The sequence below is a fragment of the Littorina saxatilis genome, unplaced genomic scaffold, assembly GCF_037325665.1.
Source record: "Littorina saxatilis isolate snail1 unplaced genomic scaffold, US_GU_Lsax_2.0 scaffold_1659, whole genome shotgun sequence".
Taxonomy (NCBI): Eukaryota; Metazoa; Mollusca; class Gastropoda; order Littorinimorpha; family Littorinidae; genus Littorina; species Littorina saxatilis.
Genome location: NW_027126512.1, coordinates 1 through 20000, shown reverse-complemented (window position 1 = coordinate 20000; position 20000 = coordinate 1). Strand labels below are relative to the sequence as shown.

The 20000-nt window shown below is 43.2% G+C and overlaps 2 protein-coding genes across 2 annotated transcripts in view; both read right to left on the bottom strand.

Annotated features, from left to right (window-relative positions):
- Positions 1–5563, bottom strand: part of LOC138954952 (uncharacterized) — a 6206-nt gene extending 643 nt beyond the window's left edge. Inside the window, exons 1-4 of the mRNA XM_070326688.1 lie at positions 5453–5563; positions 4682–4926; positions 4057–4260; positions 1–3052 (exon numbers count right to left, since the gene is read on the bottom strand). The exon at positions 1–3052 is cut by the window's left edge and continues 643 nt beyond it. Coding sequence (XP_070182789.1) covers positions 2652–3052; positions 4057–4260; positions 4682–4926; positions 5453–5523 — 921 coding nt within the window. The 5' untranslated portion in view covers positions 5524–5563 and the 3' untranslated portion in view covers positions 1–2651. The remainder of the gene's footprint in view (positions 3053–4056; positions 4261–4681; positions 4927–5452) is intronic.
- An 8286-nt stretch (positions 5564–13849) lies between these two features.
- On the bottom strand, positions 13850–16349 carry LOC138954953 (uncharacterized; the record flags this gene model as incomplete). Its single annotated transcript, XM_070326689.1, is given in 1 exon segment — positions 13850–16349. A coding segment is annotated over 1 exon segment (714 nt). The 3' UTR covers positions 13850–15602.
- Positions 16350–20000: the final 3651 nt, after the last annotated feature.

Below are 20000 nucleotides of genomic sequence, written 5' to 3'. Positions count from 1 at the left end.
ATAAGAAAAGCAGATAGTGGACACTCCTTACAAAACGGAAAAAATCGCAGCAGTTTTGAACAACTAGTTTTCTGACTTTACATTGCCAGCATATAGACGTCACTATAATGCATGCAACAATAAACAGGTTAAAGAATCATAACTGGGTGGATATGTCGATATCATACTATAAGTACACTGTAAATATGGCCATTTCTGCAACTTTGGGCATTGTTGACTAAACCCTCTGATGGGAGAAAAGCGAGGGCAAAGTTGACCAAAATGAAAACAAAATTTACTGTGGTCACTGACTCACACTTCAAGCTGAACTTCTAAAATTACAAGGGAAGTATTAGTATTAGCACATTGTAAAACGAAATGGAAAACATATTGGGATGCATATAACAATAGTTTTGACCACAGTAACTGTTTTCGCAGAAACTGCAACAATAATCATCATATACACTGTTGGTTATATCAAAGGTTCTGTCGACATTTCATTTTGCGTTTTTGCGTGGATCTGTTGGCCCAGATCCTCCGACTTCAGCCCTTAGGTTTCTTTCGGGGTTACCCCGCCCTTAGTTCCTGGCTCAAAAACCTAAACCTGGGAACACATGGGGGATTTCTTACCGGGGATCCCACCCCGGGGCTAGAGCTTTTAATGCGGCTCTTACTCGCATGGTGTAACCGTCATCGGACACGTAGGGCATTTATAGGGTAGTCAGTGCCATCTGCCAACCCACCCCGTCCTGGTAAAGACACCGCTAGTTGGTCCGGGACTGCTTATTCTATATTCGCAGCTGGCCCCCATATCTGGGGGCCGTTCCCCTATCCGCCACCTGGGGACCCGCCGGGTTGAGGATAGTCGCCCCCCCTACTGAATTGGAAGTAGTCACATCCTGCAGGCTTGTCCATACCACAGTGCTCTGAGGGACACCACCTGGCCAGAGGAGACAGCCCTACAAAAGAAGCTATACGGCCCCAAAGAGGACTTGGAGAGGACAGCACGTTTCGCCGTGCAGTCCGGACTTGACGATCTAACAGCGAACGACAAGAAGAAGAAGATATCATTTCTTATTTCCCCTATCGGTTACCTAATACGTCAACCTTCCCAATTTGTATATTTTTGTTTAATGTTTTAAATTTATACTTCCTACTGCTCGATTTGATTGCCCAACAGTTTAATTCTATCGACGAATATATGACCCTTTTCTTTGTTTGTACGTGATAATGACTTTTCCCCCTTATTGTTGTTAAAGGCACAGTAAGCCTCCCGTAAAACATCACAGATACTGTCAGGCTTTTACACACAGTACAAACACCATTTCATTTAAACACTCACTGCTTGAGAACATTCTAGGTGCCCACCGTAAAGAGCGAGCAATTTTCAAATAATTTATTTTTGTGTGGTTTATCTTACCTCTGAGCCATCGTGAACCCGTGTAATCCAGTTTCCCTTTTTTCACAATTTAGCCGCCAGTTTGTCATTTCAATGCAAATTAATCTCTGTAAGCTTATGTGCAATAGCTCGTTGTTGTGTACCTTTGAATCTGAAATGCAACATTGAAACGGCTGCGAACTGGAGCAGTGGCGGTTAACGGTTCAGAGGAACTGGCGCCAGGCAGCGTCGTCTGCTACGAGAACCACGACCTTGCGTGACCCTGCTTCCGGGCTATCTTTTTTTAAACTTTCAAAACTTCGTATTGTTCTGATCTTGTCTTGATGAAAAAAGATTTCTTTCTTTTATGATTCAAGAATGTTTGTGTAACAAGCTGTCAATTTATTATTTTGATTTCAAAAGTTAGGTCAGAAGCGCAAAAAAAGCACCGTCCGATTGTCTGACAGACAATCCGCAAAATTAATTCTTTGAAAATAGCTAGCTCTTTACGTAGGGCACCTAGGATGTTCCCGTTCGGTGAGCGTTCAAATGGAAGGGTGTTTGTACTGTGTGTAAAAGCCTGACAGTATCTGTGATGGTTTACGGGAGGCTTACTGTGCCTTTAATTGGAGTTGAGATCCTGCCCTATCCTGCCCTTTGTTTATCTCCATTAGCCGTAATCTATTAACGAGCATTTTTGACAGCGTTAGGGGAAAGGTAGCACAAGTCTCACAACATCCTTCAGAGTAATATTCTGAAAGCCGCCGGCAAGTGAAGATTCACTGAGTTTAACTTTTGAGCTTGTTAGACTCTACAGCTCTGAGTAACAAAGGGCTCCAAGTGCATGCGACACGTGCAACAAGAGTAAGTACAGTGACAGTTATGCGAAGCAATCTCTTGACACTAGAGAGAATAAAAAGCATTGAAATTAACTAGCGGCCAGCGAGTTTCATCTTCATTTGATTTAAAATGCTCTACGGAGTCATATTAATCTAAGAACCAAATGGGGAAATACTAAAAAGCTGAACATATCATTACAAGCTCTGCGTTCATGTGGGCAGTTTAAGCAAATTAATACGGTCCCTTCTGAGTTGAATTCCCATAAACCTTCCGTACTAGGCCCGTGTGCAGTGAGACGCTTGAATGTCTTAAGTAAGGACAATAGAATGAATCTGTTGTTTTGCACCCATTAAAATCTAATTTTGTCAAAAATAAGTTCCAATAAAATTAATGTGTACATTTTTCTCGCGCGCTGTCGCATTTATCTTCGGGTCGTACACGCTTAATCCCTCCCCTAAAACTTGGTTTTAATGATATTCGCATCAGCCCCATCAGCAGCAGCAAAGTTGCGAAGTTCTTGTTGCTGCTGCGTTGCGGAGGAAGGGGGTTGAGGAGCCTGCTCCTTCTTGCCGCGGACATCCTCTGCGTCAGCAGTTTCTGCGTGCTGCGTCATCGGTTTCTGGGTTGGGGATGGCTTGTCTTTTTCTTCCTCCCCGTCCGTAACGTAAGCAACGTTGGTGTACTCCGTCATAGGTTTCTTTGTGGTTTGTTTCTGGCTGGCTGCGTGTTTGGTGAGGTTGTCCATGGTCTCAGCTTTTTCCTCCTCGGCCTGATTGTCTGCCCTTGCCTGGTACTTGTTGTACATGAAGCAGAACAGGCCCATGGTAACGAAGCAAACAGCTCCAGCGATTAGACCTGCGGATCGTGATATAGAAAGGCATGAATCCCTGTGCGTGTTTCGATTGCATGTGAAGAGCACAATAGAGAAAGGCCTATACCTACCAGTACTTTTTTTGTTAAGTCTTGTCACGAAGCACACTGCCCCAGCGATCAGACCGGCGGAGCATATGCAAAAAGACATTCGTGTACAAGGGCAGAGTCCCTCCGCATGTTTAGATAGCATGTGAAGATTACAAAAGCACTATAGAAAATGTGTTAATGCCTATTGCTACCATTTTGAAGAAAAAGGTTTTGTAACGAAGCAATGTGCTCGAGCGATGAGACATGCAAATCATCTATAGAAAGAGATGAACCCTTGCGCTCTGTTTGGTTGCATAAGTAGATTGCAATATCACAACAAATAAGGCATGTCTGCTACTGTCTACATATTTTGACAAAATAATCCTTCTTGTAACAAAGCACACAGATAGGAAGATCAGGCCTAAAAAGTGTAAAGATGGGAAGAGATAAGTTGCATGTTTTGATTACATGTGAAAATTCCATTTCGTACTTTCCAAAGTCACGCTACCCAGGCGTGATCGTGTGTGTAATCAGCCACCTGCACTTCCGGCAGAATAACCGAGGTCCTTTGCGTGCAACGGTGGTAACACGGGGATGGGACATGGATATCGTCTGGGAAATGTGCCAGTACATGGAATAATCATGTCACGATGACCCTGTCTCTAAAGTTTTGAGCAGGTAAATATCCGGAGGTTTGCCAGTAATGATCATACTACAAGGTAAACCCCCTGTCTGCAGAGTTTTCTACAGGTACATATCCCGGACATGTGTCAGTAATAATCATGCTACGGTACTTGAGAGTTGAGGTTGAGGCTGATTCTGTGCTAGTAAAGTTTTCTACAGGTAAATACGACGGCAACGTACCAGTGATGATCATGCCACGGTACTTAAGGGCCATGAAGTTGAGGCTGATTCTGTGCTGGTAACGTTTTCTACAGGTAAATATGGCGGAAACTTACCTGTGATTATCATGCCACGGTACTTGAGGGCCATGAGGTCACCAAAGTACGCGCCGTTCACGTTGATCCCGTGCCTTTGGAGAGTGAAGCGCCGGTTGGGCCTGTTGACCTCAATCAGGCAGTCGTACAGCCCAAAGTCCTCGTCGCTCACGTCTTTCACGCGCAGCATGGCGCCATTGTTCAGTACCTCAACATCGGAGCGACCTGCATGATCAGATAAGGCAGAGGATTGTGTGTGTGCTAATTGCAAGTGATTGTCATTGCAAAATTTCGAATTCTTTCGGCGTGAATTAAAAAACAAAACAAGAAAGGTTAATTTATTGGAGCGTTTGACTCAGGACAAAACGAAACCTTCTCAAGAACTGTTACCTATCGAATTTTAAATAAGTTTTGATTTTGATTTTGATTCTGATTCTTGATTTTCGAACGTTAAGTCTACCCGTTTCGTAATTCTACTGGCATAATTTGACTGTCGACTTTGACTTTGACTTTAATCTTTGTTTATGTGTATATGAATTAGCCTTACACTCTTCTTGTCTGATGCTGGGACGTGGTCAAAATAAACTAGTATTGTAGTGTATTGTATTGTACTTGAACATGCGTCTTTGTTGTAAATTTGCCTCACCTGTGGTATTGGGTTCCAGAACATCTTTATTTGGCAAAATCCACAAACGGTACAAAGCCGGTGACTCAGCGCTGGTCTCGTTCAGATCAGCGAAGTTCGGGTGACACGAAAAGTTCACGGAAGAGTGGTACAAAACTTGCACACTGTGACCTTGAGTGACCCCTGTCGTTGCCAGGACAACCAGTATTCCAAGGTGAAGGTTTCTCAGTGGCATCGTGGATGACAAGACGGGAAGACTGTCTGTCCTGTTGGACACAATATGCTTGTTTTAGACATAAAACACCGACATAAAGAAATTAGCATTTGACATAATTATATTCACTGAAACTATAGGTTTCTGTATAGATTTATGTTAATCAAATTAAACACTTGAAATAGATTTGAAGACAGCTTTGCAAAGTGTTATTTTTATAGTGAAAACACAAAGGGCTATTACTTGCTGTGGATGTTGAATTTTTCCAAAACTACCAAATTCAATTTCAGACACAATCCTGTATAGAAATTAATTACACAATTAGTGTTTATCAAAATATCGCTAAATCCTGAGAATATATAATTTAATAAATGAGAAATAAAAGGAAAATTAATGAAGAGTGCCTTCAGAATGGCACATTAAATCCGATGAAAATGAACTGCCGATGAAAATGTGTTGCAACTGACAGAAATACCAGGACCAGTTCCTTTCAAAAGCGAACTGCTTGCTTTCATTAATTTAGTTGTTATTTATTTATGTTCTTGAACGATATGGACTACTATTTCAGTAATACTTACAGTAAAAAAAAAACACGTCTTATCCTATGGCATCTTCTGCAATAAATGAGAGAACAACAACGCTGTAACATATCAGCGGGAGTTTCTAATTGTGCTTTCTTATTCAGTGACATGTTATCCATTGTCTTTTATATGTAGACGCTTCATTGCAGAAGAATGTGAGCGTTTGTAATTTCGTGACACGGCATTGCGCACATCAATTTGTCAAAGAGAGCGTGAAGCTTAGTTCATTGTCTTCAAAAAGGATTGGGTGCATTTCTGAAGTAAAGTTTGGGTCAAAGGTTATGTAATTTAGCTTGTATTATGAAGGCGATGGCCGAGACTTCCTTTCTTGTCCATTATTCGGCGAAAGGTGAAGGCTGAGCATATTGCTGCAATTTCGTGGCAAAACAACAAGAACAAAAACAACAACAACACAAACAACACAACAACAACAACGACAACAACAACGACGACGACAACAACAACAACAACGACAACGACAACGACGACGACGACGACAACGACGACAACGACAACGACAACGACAACAACAACAACAACAACAACAACAACAACAACAACAACGGGAAGTGAGGGGAATTCATGAATATAATTGAATGATGTATAAAGAAAAGAAGTAAGAGGTGTTTTGTTGCGTCGAACAATGTCGGTTGGTTTTAACTTGGAGTTTGTGCTTGCGTGAAAACAACACACCCTCCCCATTGACAAAATATTGATCATTTTTCATTCATCATAAAGCCATTCTGCTTCTAAGGACTCTTTCCGCAGTTCCCTTAAAACGCACCTTTTTCGCGAATCCTTGTAAATTGTCCTTGCCATCTTTATAGACTGTTAGAGGTGAAGTTAGATTTGTTGTTTGAATGTTTCTTTTTTGTATAGTTGCTTCAGCTTTGATTGAGCTGTAGGGTTCTGTATGAAATTTGCATTTAGTCTTTCTTTTTCTTGCTGAGTGTATGTACAGTCCAGAGAGGAGACGGACATGGTGTGAGCTTGTCCAGGGGGGTATATGAACATCTCAGTGGCAGGGGGATGGAAGCACTTGTTAATGAGTGGGAGTGTGTATGCGCGTGGTGTGCACGAGGATGTATGCACGTGAGTGATATTTGTAAATGTGTATTATTATAATATCATCTTTGTATTTATATTATTGAAATTGTTATATCTCGATGTACAGCGCTAAGAGCATAGTTAAATTTGTGAAGCGGCGCTATATAAGCTATCTTTATTATTATTATTATTATTAACCAAGTTATGCGTCATCCACACCGTCTTCAGTCTCACCCACGGGACAAGGTGTCTGGCTGATGACGTCAAAGTAGTCAATCTCTCAGTGACGTCATTGCGGGGAAAAACACCATCTGGACCCCAAAACACTCTTCTGTATGCGAATATAAAGTTCATGGTTTGTTTTTCCGTTAACTGTTAAAAATCCTTTTTTCCCCGGGGAAACAGCTAGTTCATCATCTGTGTGTGTAACCTTCGCTTCTGGCGATTTTAGCAAGGCCTTCGACACGGTCCCCCATGGTAGACTCCTACAGAAGATGGACCACTACGGAGTACGCGGGCCTATCCACGCGTGGCTGACGAACTTCCTAACGAAGCGGACGATGAGAGTGGTAGTGGAGGGTGAAGCGTCCGAAGAAGCGGCAGTCCTATCGGGCGTCCCCCAAGGCACTGTTTTAGGACCCCTGATGTTCCTGTGCCACATCAATGACCTGCCCGAATCTACGAAGTCAACAGTACGACTCTTCGCAGATGACTGCTTGCTGTACCGGGAGATCCACACCTCCCATGACCACCTCACCCTTAAGGCAGACCTGAAACAGCTGGAGATCTGGGCCAAGAAGTGGGGCATGCGCTTTAACGCGCAAAAGTGCTACATCCTCTCCAGCAGAAGCAAATCGTCCTACTTATACAGCCTGGATAACGTCATCCTCCAGCAGGTCCAACACAACCCCTACCTTGGAGTACTACTCTCCGCCGACCTGAATTGGTCTTCCCACATCTCCAACATCTGCTGCAAAGCTGGATCAACTGTGGGCTTCCTACGCCGGAATCTCCGGAACTGCCCACAGGAGTGCAGGCGCCTGGCGTACATAACACTCGTCCGATCCACGCTGGAGTATGGAGCTACCGTGTGGGACCCTTACCTCCGGCGGGACACCGAGAGGCTGGAGAGAGTTCAGCGCCAAGCAGCCCGCTTTATCACGCGAGACTACAAGTCAAGAAGCCCGGGCTGCGTCACCGACATGCTGAGGAACCTAGCTGAACCTCCCCCCACTGGAAGAGCGACGCAGGCAGTTACGCCTCAACCTCCTCAACAGGATCTCTGAGGGCCTGATCCCCGCACTCCCTCCAGACAAGTTTCTCACCCCCGCCGTGAGCGGACGGCGGAGAGTCATCCCCACAAGGTTCCAGGGGTATGATAGCAGCAATATTATCGAGAGGCAAGCTGTAAACAACACACGAGGCTTCCGCATCCTCACCTGCAAGACAGACCAGTACAAGAACTCCTTCTTCGTACGGACAGTTGCAGAGTGGAATCAGCTGAGTGACGCAGAACTTCCAGCACGACCAGCCCAGCCAGCCATGCAGCGCAGCAACTTCAGCGCTGAGACTGCCGGCATCAGGGTTGCCCCAACACTGACCACCTACAGAGCTCAGTTTTTAACATTTTAATAAGTCACTAAGAGTGGAAAAACATTGATGTGACGGGACTATATGACTTGTCCCACCAAAGTCAGGACTTTTATTGTACTCTAAATTATTATTATGCGCTCTCCCGCATCCGTTGCGAAGATGACCAACAGTGGTTCCTGCAACGTAGAGAATCCAGATCCAGATTCAGATAGTTACACTTTTGCGCTTCTGAGTTTTCGGGGTCAAAGATGGGGGGGGGGGGGGTCGGGGGGGGGGGTCGGGGGGGGGGTCGGTGGTGCTTGCGTGCGTGCGTTCATGTGTCCTCAAGTCTGTTTTTTTTTTTTGTCTGTATCACTTTAGCTTTTTTTTTAAATTTTTTATAGTTTAGTTGACGAAAGTCGGTCAATACCTTTTGAGCTTTTAGAATTTCGTTTCAATACCTCTCCCTTTCAACAGCTCGATCGCTTTCAGGTTCGTCCTATACTCTTAGTGTCATGACATTGCATACTTCCCTAAGAAGCGGCAAACCAGCTGCATTGACAGAGGCCATGTTTTAGAGTACGTTAATAAAAATAGATATAGCTTGTTCTTTCGTACTTAATACTAGTTTTACACAAAGGGACAGAAAAAAATTCGTTTCGTTTTCGTCATTGGCAATTCTGCAATCTATGAGAGAGAAAAAAATCGGTTGCGTCCTTTCGATGTGTGTCTGAGGTACGGGCCAATGTCACTCGTCATAGCATGCAGTTTTCTTTCTCAAAACCTTTTCAGGGTTGGTATAAAGGTTGCATAACGTATTCGCGTCATGTTAGATTTGCTTTTCAATTCAACACTGTTTGTCGTAAAGGCTTGTATTTCACACTGTTCGCAGTTTGGTGCACCCTTTTCTCTCTGACCCCGATTTTTTTCTCAATTCAGTGCGGACAGTTTGTTGTAAGGCCTTATGAAAAACGTAGGTGGATAAGGTTTCTCTGAGATGCACTTACTTTGTACGCTGAGGCTCCAAAAGGTGTCTCCAAACCTAATTAAAAACAGGGGCCACAGAAAGGAAATCATAAGCAGCTGAACATGAAAACATCGCGACCAGATACCGAAGTTTACTTTCCTTGAACTGGATAAGCAAAAGGATTGACAAGAGGGAGTTTGAAATTGTCGGAAGAGTTCTTTGAAGTGTTTATCTATGGGCTGCGATTTAGCCTTCATCGCTGAAAGACGATCTCGAGTTGTTTCACTCGCACCCATTCTGAATGCACTCGCACCCTGTTGCTGCTTGTGTTTGAGAATACTTCAAGTCCGCACGTGACCCTTCACTAGCACGGCTGGGCATACATTGGCTTGCATACCTTTTAGAAACACAAGGATAAAGACAGATTGAGATAGATATTTTGCAGCCTTGATTTTTGTTAACCGCGATAGAAATGCATGTTTTAGTTTGCTTGTCACTTGTTTAGTGATGATAATACTGGTACCATGGATTTGTTTTTTCGAGTTGTTAAAATTGGTGAGCTAAAGTGTCGCCACAAAAGGCCGTCTAGACAAATGCCCTCTCCTGCCTCCATGGGTCAAAGATTATGCTCTATTTCCCCTACTATCAATCCCCGAACCAACACCGTTCCCCTCCAACCGCCCCCCCCCCCCCTTCCGCTCCATCTTAAAATGCTCCCTATTCCCCCCCATAAACAATCGTGTCTTTTCTATTAAAAGTCTTTGTTGAAGTTTTTATTTATTTTGTCTATATGGTCAACGATGTAAGCTTAATCGATGTATATTGTGTGTGTGTGTGTGTGTGTGTGTGTGTGTGTGTGTGTGTGTGTGTGTGTGTGTGTGTGTGTGTGTGTGTGTGTGTGTGAGTGTGTGTGTGCGTACATGGGTGCGTGCGTGTGCGTACGTACGTACGTACGTACGTACGTACGTGTGTGCGTGAGTGCGAACAATACCTGCGCAGGGCCGGCCCAAATGAGTTGTAAGGGGGGGGGGTTCCTCCTTTTTTTTTGGGGGGGGGGGCAAATCAGCGAAGTGGCGAAGCCACAAGCGCGCGCCTGCAAAACAGGCGCGCGAACTAGGGGGGTCAGGGGGCATGCTCCCCCGGAAAATTTTTGAAAAACGGTTAAAATCTGTGCAATCTGGTGCATTCTGGGCCTTGTTTTGAGGGTTAAGAGCAGCATTGTTTTGGTGCTAAAACTAGTAAAAGTCAAAGCAAGGTACATGCTTTTTCCAGGGGTGGGGTTCCGGAACCCCTGGAACCCCCCCTGGGTCCGGCCCTGCTGCGTGTGTGTGTGTGTGTGTGTGTGCGTGTGTGTGTGTGTGTGTGTGTGTGTGTGTGTGTGTGTGTGTGTGTGTGTGCGTGCGTTCGTGTGTGTGTGTGTGTGTGTGTGTGTGTGTGTGTGTGTGTGTGTGTGTGTGTGTGTGTGTGTGTGTGTGTGTGTGTGTCTGAGTGTGTGCATGTTTCTGTGTGTCTACGTGTCTGTCTGTGTTTGTCTGTCAATTTGTTATATATATGCGTTTGTCTGTCAATGTGTTATATGCGTTTGTCTGTCAATGTGTTATATGCGTTTGTCTCTCTGTCCGTGCGACCGACTGTCTGTCTGTATAAAAGACTGTCTGTACATGTGTATCATTTCTGTTGGTTGGTTGCTGGCTCATTTTGTAAGCCTGTTAGTTCGAAGCAATTCCTTTTTGTTTGTTTGATTCTTTTGATTCTTCCTTTGCTGATACAAGTGAGTAAGCCAGTTGGAGAGTGGATCTGAAGGTTCCATTACTGTGCTTTTCGTTGTGTGAGTGTGTGTATGTGTGTTTGTGTGTATGTGTGTGTGTGTGTGTGTGTGCATATCAAAACAGTGGAGGCGAATTCAGTATTAGAGCTCACAGTCCTGTGTTATAGCTGCCTTGTTTTGTTTAGCGTGTGCTGACAAAACACTAGCCCCTGCTCGTCAAGCGTTAAACGGTTTGTCTTTCGCCGCTAGCCTGCAGGCGAGTTGGCGTTGTTTATCTCTGGTGGCCACTGTTTATAATTCAGAATCTCGGAACCGAGTCTCAGTAAAAACTCTTGGAGAAGTCTGCAAAGCGAAGACCAGATCTTTTTTGCTATGTATGTGGGGGTTTTGCAGACGACATTTTGAAGCATACGCGTTGCCATGACTGCATCAAAATGTTGTATTAAAAACTTCGATAAAGTATCTCAGTTGCACATTTTAGCAAGGTCAATCATTATGCTAATTTAAAATCGCTTCAAGCACTTATTGATTAAAACCAAAACTGTGAAATATAATCTGCTAACACTTTCTTTTATCTATCTAGAGAGTATTGCCAGGATGGTCACGTGCTTCCGTCTTAAATAAACGGGATTATGTATGCCACAGTATGGATGAACCGAGTTGCATTCACTGAAGTGGCCGTAACACAGGTTAAATAGCAATCTGTTTAACAGAGCTCTGTAAAGCACACAACCCCCCCCCCCCCCCCCCTCCCCAGCCCCCCAAACAGATTAACAAAATAAAAGAAGATGAGTTTAGAAACAGCAGCCGGAGAGAGGCCCGGGGGGGGGGGGGGATTAAAGATTGGAATTTAATTATAATTGGATAGATCCGCCGCACTGCCAAGAAAAGTGTACAGTGTTTCACCCACTTTCCCGAAAATATATGCATCTGTGTTAAAATTGTCAAAATGGAGTTCCAACTTATCATCAGTGATCAGACATAATTATGTAGATAGATGATCAATGTAGGCTATATTATATCTCTGTTATCATGCACTACTGACTCAACAACACAAATACTTGCTGAATATAATATCTCTATTTGAAAGCATATCCAAAGGAACCTTTTGTCTCTGTTGATAAATATCGAAGTTCATTGCATTATCTTTACTCTAGACTTGTATTCAGTTTCTCTGTCAGAGCGGCAAAGTATCGTCTGCTACAGACACCGACCCAGCAGTAAGAAAGCATAGGCTCTAGCTGAATACATTTTATTTTTTTCTCGTCAAAAGTAGAAAATACATTCATTCGTAAAGAACTAGGGTTTAGATGAAAAGGTTAGTCAGTGTAATATCATATATATACCAATAGATTAAGGAAGATTTTTCAAGAAAGTGCCGATTGTGTTTTTTGTGGTTAGGCCTATCTTTTATTGCGAGTTCCGACAGTAGCGGCTCGGTTACTGCGGACCAGCATAACTGAGTTCACACAGAACTATTCTCAGCTGCACTCAACATGGAAAAAACCCTGTGTTAATTGTTTCAAGACAACCACATTTTGTAACACTACTTTGAAACTTCTGCTTCTTGTCATCATTATAATCATTGCAAGGGCTCCAGGAACTGAGAAATGTTAAACACACTTAAAACCACGTAAATGTTACAGGAAGGCGCCTTTACCGCCTATGCATGGTGCCACAGATTTCAGCAGCTAGCGGGCGCCGTGACCTTGCAAGGCGGAGCATCGAAATTTGCGCGGAATATTCAAAAAGCTTAAACCACACTCACTTTTTTTTTCTTGAAAACAGCATAAATATTGTTTTAAGCGTAATAAGTTTAATCTGTATGTATGCTGGAGGTGTAAATGCACTAACATGCATATTTTGTTGCTTGTAAGATGTAGTGTTCACTTACAAAACTTTGACAAGTTTGGTCTTTCGGTTGGCGGTGTAATGTGATTCTTATGTACCGGTTCGACATGTAGGAAACAGCAGTATTTAACTGATTTCTTCCGCATTGAATGTTTCTTTGTGCAATCAGTATAGAAGATTGCAGAGAGTGTATTCTGATGATTTAAAATGTGTGTATTATTATTAAGCAGCCCTGATAGTACTGACTATGTCTCTTTCTACTAAACTGACTCAGTGTGTGACTTCTTAACTGTGCACATTTTCAGCCAGAAATTCATTTCTCTTCCTTGTCTTGCTTGCAAATTTGTTCTTTCCTGGCCGAGCGATAACATAAACACTCCTGCCAAGGGTTGTGTTCTGCGATGTTTTAGAGCTCGGAAAGGCAGCAGAGGGCTTGTCATCAGCTTTCCCTAAATGGATTGCTTGAGGGCTAATAAGGAAGGGATACTGCTATATCAGTGGTGGTTGTTGACATCTTGTATATATACAGCTTGCTGAATCCTAATGCATGGGCCAAAGAAGGAAACTCGGCTCCACTGATTTGATATGGTGTTGTGTGTGTGTGTTTATGTATGTGTGTGTGTGGGTGTGTGTGTATGTCCCTATGTGTGTGTGTGTGTGTGTGTGTGTGTGTGTGTGTGTGTGTGTGTGTATGCGTGCGTGCGTGCGTGCGTGCCTGTGTGTTTTTACACTATAATGTTCGTATTTGTGTTTGTGTGAGAAGTGGTTAAGTTCACTTTTTCAGTGAACTGCTGCGTCTCATTTGTAAATTATAGACGTTTGGTTTATCAGTAGTCTCCCTTGTCCCATTGGTTGCTCTGATGTGTACTCTATGGTCTCTGCTAGAATCTACACCAATGCTCTACTAATTCATTCGAGGGTCCTATCTTCCTATCTATCAATGGAACACGAACGAACGAACGAACGCGCAGACACACACACAAACACACACACACACACAACCACCCCACCCCCCCCCCCACACACACACACACACATAAAACACACAACAGCAACAACAACACACACACACACACACACACACACACACACACACACACACACACACACACACACACACACACACACACACACACATCCTCAAATTCACATGTGTAGATTATAATTATAAAATCGTCTCCAAAAAGCCTTTTTGTCTTTCATTCTCTGTTTTAATGTACAAGAACAAAACATCTGAATAAAGAGATCTAAATACGTACATATCACTTTACACATATAACACAAAGCTGTTTCCTGTGTAGAGCTGTTGGTGGTGACATCTTTTTGCAACTGACACCTACGTCAAAATGCTCAATTAATTGAGCGAAAAATACCAACTGCGCAGCCCCGTTTTTTATTTTTTTTATTTTATTTTTTTTAAATATTTTGTTATTTTTTTTAATCAGAACGGAAGGGTGTTGTTATTCAATGCAAAAGCCAGGACATAATTATATGGGATGGTGAATATGATTGTGTAGCCTACGCGGGAACTACAGTGCATCCAAAATCAGCTGTGAACCATTCAAACAACATATTGAGGTAAAACAAAATTATGTTTCAGCTTCATCACAACGAGATTCCTATGCAAGTCTTCTTTGACAGCTATATTCATCATTTTCATGTAAAAAATCAACTTTCAATAGTACAAACAATCTGACTACATTTGTGTACACATAGAACGCATTGATTATAATAGGCAATCATTAAATAGTGAGACAGCGATAGCAAAACAATAAACTAAAACTGTTTTAGTTAGAACAGCTACAATGCAACCATAAACACATAGCAAATGATTTAGAACGCATACAATATACAAGCACAACAGTTATTTAAGTCATTTTAGTTTGTGCGTTTGTATTTTTCTTGTGGTTTGGATGAGTTGTTGTTGTTGTTGTTGTTGTTGTTGTTGTTGTTGTTGTTGTTGTTGTTGTTGTTGTTGTTGTTGTTGTTGTTGTTGTTGTTGTTGTTGTTCAGAGTGTCAATGTCATTATTTACATGATCATATTATTCGTTTTTTACACTTTTGTTTTGTGAGATTACCTGCTAACAGCACAATTATTGTGTGTGGATTTATCCCCTAATATGTTCAAGTTTGTAATCAGGATGTTACAGTCAGAATAAGCTTCCATGATTGCCTTTCTGTCTGTCTGTCTGTCTGTCTGTCTGTCTGTTTGTCCCCCCTCTCTCTCTCTCTCTCTCTCTCTCTCTCTCTCTCTCTCTCTCTCTCATTCTCTCTCTCTCTCTCTCTCTCTCTCTCTCTCTCACACACACACACACACACACACACACACACACACACACACACACACACACACTCTATATCTCTCTCTCTCTCTCTCTCTCCCTCTCTCTCTATCTCTCTCTCTCTCTCTCTCTCTCTCCGTTTAAACCTTAAGCTTCGTACAATGGGACTTTAGTTTGATCACCACAAGCGTGTAAGATACAACGGTCAGATGAGCTTGGTTCAGATGCTGGATACTTATAAATAACAAACCACATTATTGTACATTTAAAGCTGCGAGTTTCGTTAATTGCTTTTCAAAGGGAACAGAAAAACCAAACTTTCGATTTTGCCGTTCACTAACAAAACTAATTCACTAACAAAACTAATTCACTAACATTTAAAGCTGTGAGTTTCGTGACTGGCTTTTTAAAAGGAAAAATATACAAAAAAGAAACAACATTTTAGATGTTGCCGTTACTTGTAAAATTACAAAGTATCTGTTCAAGATAAAGCTGAGAGTTCCGTTACTGGCTTCTCAAAAAGAAAAACAAACAAAAGAACAATAACACTTTGGATTTTGCCGTTCAGAGCCCCAGGGGCGAACACGTACAACACGTATCCAACTGTCCTGCCACGCTTGCCGTCTAAAAACTGCGCATCCATCCTCTACAACCAAACTTTACATTCGGAATGACTCGGCCCCGCCGTTCTTTTCCCCATCGTCCCCATCAGTCACCGCCGCCGAACCGTTGGTTTTCTCGTCCGGGGTCTCCACCATCTCAATGTCCGCGGGAGTGACGACGTGCGAAGAGACGTAGGCTTCGTTGGCGTACATGTGGGGGGAGGGCTTCTTCAGGTCGTCCTCGATGCTGCTGGAACGCTCGCTGCTGTTGCCGCTTCTCGAGCGCTTGCTGTAGCGGTAGTTCCAGATGATGCAGGCTCCGCCGACCACCACCAGCATAACGCCCGCCGCGATGGCTCCGATGATGGCGCTTTCCCGGTACTGTTCCTCCAGCGCGCTGAAGTCGGCGCCGTTCACGTTGACACCCCAGCGCATCAGCGTGACGTTACCCATGCTGTTGATAATGACACATGTGTAATAGCCGAACTGGTCGTCGTCGACTTTGGTGACGTTCAGCATGTGTATCTCGGTTTTGTTCACCAGCTCAACGTTCTTGGGGAATTCGCTGCCGGGTCCATCGATGACCGTGGCACCTGGCGTGATCCAGAACCACCTGCCGCCGGGACCGGGCATGTCGGTGGCGTTTTCAAAGCAACTCAGGATGGCATCACCGTAGTAAGGGATCGTGACGTCTTTGGTGGTTGCAGCAGAGACCGATGACGTCATGAAGAAGATGGCGACGGTCGTTGCTATGACGTGCATGGTTGCCATTGTTAGATGACGGGTCAGAGTTTCAGGGTTGCTGAAAACAAAGTCAGAATATCTTTAGAGTCATTTTAGTTCAGTATTTCATAAGAAGGCACAGTTGTTGTTGTTGTTTTTATGTTCGGGGTGTGTGGTGGTGGGGAGGGCAACAAATGTGGAATGGGCGGAGTTGGAAAGGAATAGGGTGTATCATTTGAATGTATGTGCGCGCGCGCGCGTGCGTTTGTGTTGTGTTGTGGTGGGTGTGTGTATGTGTGTGTGTGTGTGTGTGTGTGTGTGTGTGTGTGTGTGTGTGTGTGTGAGAGAGAGAATGTGTGTATGTGCGCGCGCGCGCGTGTGTGTGTGTATGTGTGTGTGTGTGTGTGTGTGTGTGAAGTTATATGCGCACACACACACACACACACACACACACACACACACACACACACGCACACGCACACGCACACACACAAATACACACACACACACACACACACACACATACACACACATTGTCTGGAATTCTCTCCCTTCCTCTGTTCGCCATTCTGCTTCTAAGGACTCTTTCCGCAGTTCCCTTAAAACGCACCTTTTTCGCGAATCCTTGTAAATTGTCCTTGCCATCTTTATAGACTGTTAGAGGTGAAGTTAGATTTGTTGTTTGAATGTGTCTTTTTTTGTATAGTTGCTTCAGCTTTGATTGAGCTATAGGGTTCTGTATGAAATTTGCATTTAGTCTTTCTTTTTCTTGCTGAGTGTATGTACAGTCCAGAGAGGAGACGGACATGGTGTGAGCTTGTCCAGGGGGGTATATGAACATCTCAGTGGCAGGGGGATGGAAGCACTTGTTAATGAGTGGGAGTGGGTATGCGCGTGGTGTGCACGAGGATGTATGCATGTGAGTGATATTTGTAAATGTGTATTATTATAATATCATCTTTGTATTTATATTATTGAAATTGTTATATCTCGATGTACAGCGCTAAGAGCATAGTTAAATTTGTGAAGCGGCGCTATATAAGCTATCTTTATTATTATTATTACACACACACACACACACACGAATGCTTGTTGCCTTATTCTTTCTTTTTCGAATTAAGCTCAATCGGCATTCTTTTGCGTGCACATTACAAACATGTCATGACTGAATATAGGCGTCTACTTCACCAAAGATAAGCTCTCCTTACTCTTTGTTATGGATAAGTCGGTCAAAATATCATCCCTATCGCACGTATACAACGCATATTGACAAAAGAAACTGACTGATACCAACCAACAACAACCAACAATGTGTTCGCAATAGCCTATCAATTTCTTCCTGAATAACTACCGATAACAGACGTGCACACACCGTTTTACCTGTCGCAAGGGTAAAGGGCGGAGAAATATGTTTAAGGCCAAAAAAAAAAATAGTCTGTTTACGGTAACCCGACCGACCCTATTTTTTTCGCGCGACCCTAGACTTTTTTTTGGCATTTGGGGAGAAAAAAAAAAAGCAAAATAACGTAAAAATATGGTTTTTTGGAAGAAAAAAAATCCCGACCTACCGACCCTATTTTTTGGGCCTATGTTACCGTAAACAGACCTATTTTGTTTTTGGCCTAAGGTGTGTGGTACTGTCCAGATTTACAAGGATGTATGTTACAGGTAAAGTTGGGGCTGACAGTATGTTGTAGGCGTCCTAGTGAGCGATAAGCTGGAGTGTAGGTAGGCCAGGCAAAGCGGTGATAAATCAGTTACCTGTGTCGCTGCCCATACAGTGGTACCTGTGATGAAAGCCAGGACACTCTTAAGACCACAAGCTCTTGACACCGGGTGGTTTGGGGTGCAGGGTTTGGGTTGTGGGGTGTGAGCCCTCCTGCTTACATAATGATAATACCTTTGTGGTAGTTAGTGCACATCACATATCCCATCCCCAGACTACCACCCCGCCCACCCCCTCAGAAATAAATAACTCTGTGGTAGTTTAAGGCAGTCGATCATACCCCATCCCCAGACCCCCCCCCCCCCCCACCCCCCTCCCTCAGAAATAAATAACTCTGTGGTAGTTTAAGGCAGTCGATCATATCCTAACCCCAGACCCTCCCCCCACCTCCCACCCTCAGAAATACATAAGTCTGTTTTAGTTAGTGCAGGCGATCACACCCCATCCCCAGATAAACTCCCTCCCCTCCCCTCCACCTCTCTCTCTTAAGTGTGCCTGCTTTGCAGGTGTACTCTCACGACAGGTATGTATTGGTAGAGTTGATAGAACAAGGGACAGCAGAATGTGTCCTGTTGTGGGAGGTGTCGTCTGACGTCGATTACAGGTACCCCTGTACTCAGCCTGACCTAAAACGGACCCGAGCAGGCCTAACGCTTCTCAATGACTATAGTGTAGTCTGCATCATTCTCACGGATCTAGGCATGGCTTCTATAAAGAGTGGAACATTAACTTTAAACACATGAAGGGTGAAATGTTCCAATCAGTAGCCTTACTTTCACCTTTGACGATTTAGCGAAAGTGTGTAAGAACCTGAGAAGGTAGTGTTTCTGGCGGATCTAGGCATGGCGTCTACAATTATCAAAGATTACCTTTAAACAAGTGAAAGGTGACATGTTCCAATCAGTAGCATGTCTTGCACTTTTGACGATTTAGCGAGAGTGTGTAAGAACCTGAGAAGGGTAGTGCTTCCGGAGAATCTAGGCATAGCTTCTACAATTGCCGAAGATTAACATTAAACACGTAATTAAACACGTTCCAACCAGTTATGCTATCTGTACGTCTGAAATGTTAGCGAGAGTGTTATGGAACCTGAGAAGGGTTGTGCTTTTCGCGGATCAATACATGGCTTCTTCAACTGTCGTTGATTAACTTCATCTTTGGGAATAAACCCAGATGAGACGTACGGCGATACTTTCCGACCGACAAAATTACTTCTCAGTAACGTTTTAGCGAAAATGTGCTCGGGTGTTGTTGTTTTTTTTTTAGAAAAGTAAGCAAAAGTACAATATTTCCTTAGTGCTCGTTAACGCGGCTTTAATTAAGTTTTATGTATTATTTCATATGTCTTATGTCCACACAAAAACTATTACTGTACTATGGTGGATAGTATCGCTTCAAGTTTATGACAATGCAACAAATCATTCAGATTTCTTTCAAATAGTACCTTTACACACTACATAACAAACCCGTCTTCGGTAGCTATAATGTTAAGGCTTCGTTGTACGACGTAGCCTTATCAAGTTTAGTCGTGCAATTATATTCTTCATAAAAATTAATTTACACTTATTTCCGGTTAAGTGTGTTGTTGTTGTTGTTGTTGTTGTTGTTGTTGTTGTTGTTGTTGTTGTTTTGGCAAAAGTTAACCTTTTACAAATACTGTGCACTGCTGTGCACTTCTTTTAGGTTACCTCAAAAGTTATTGCTTTTGAAAGCAAACGACTGCATAACTGCATCCATCCTAATACGTATACACAAACACGAGCAAGGCTTCAGGTACACGCTCTCAATTCAAACGTCTTCTTCGACAGACTCCAACAATATGAATAACATTGGAACGTTAGAAACTCGTGATTAGTCAATGTCTGGAATAAGTTTATGTACATGCTGTAACAGTTTGCATTTCTTTCTTGTTCTTGTATTTTTGTTTTGTTTTTCATGTAGCCCCATGGGGTTTCGTGAATAAATTCTTTGCCTTGCCTTCCCTTGCCTTGCCCTATTGTAAGGAA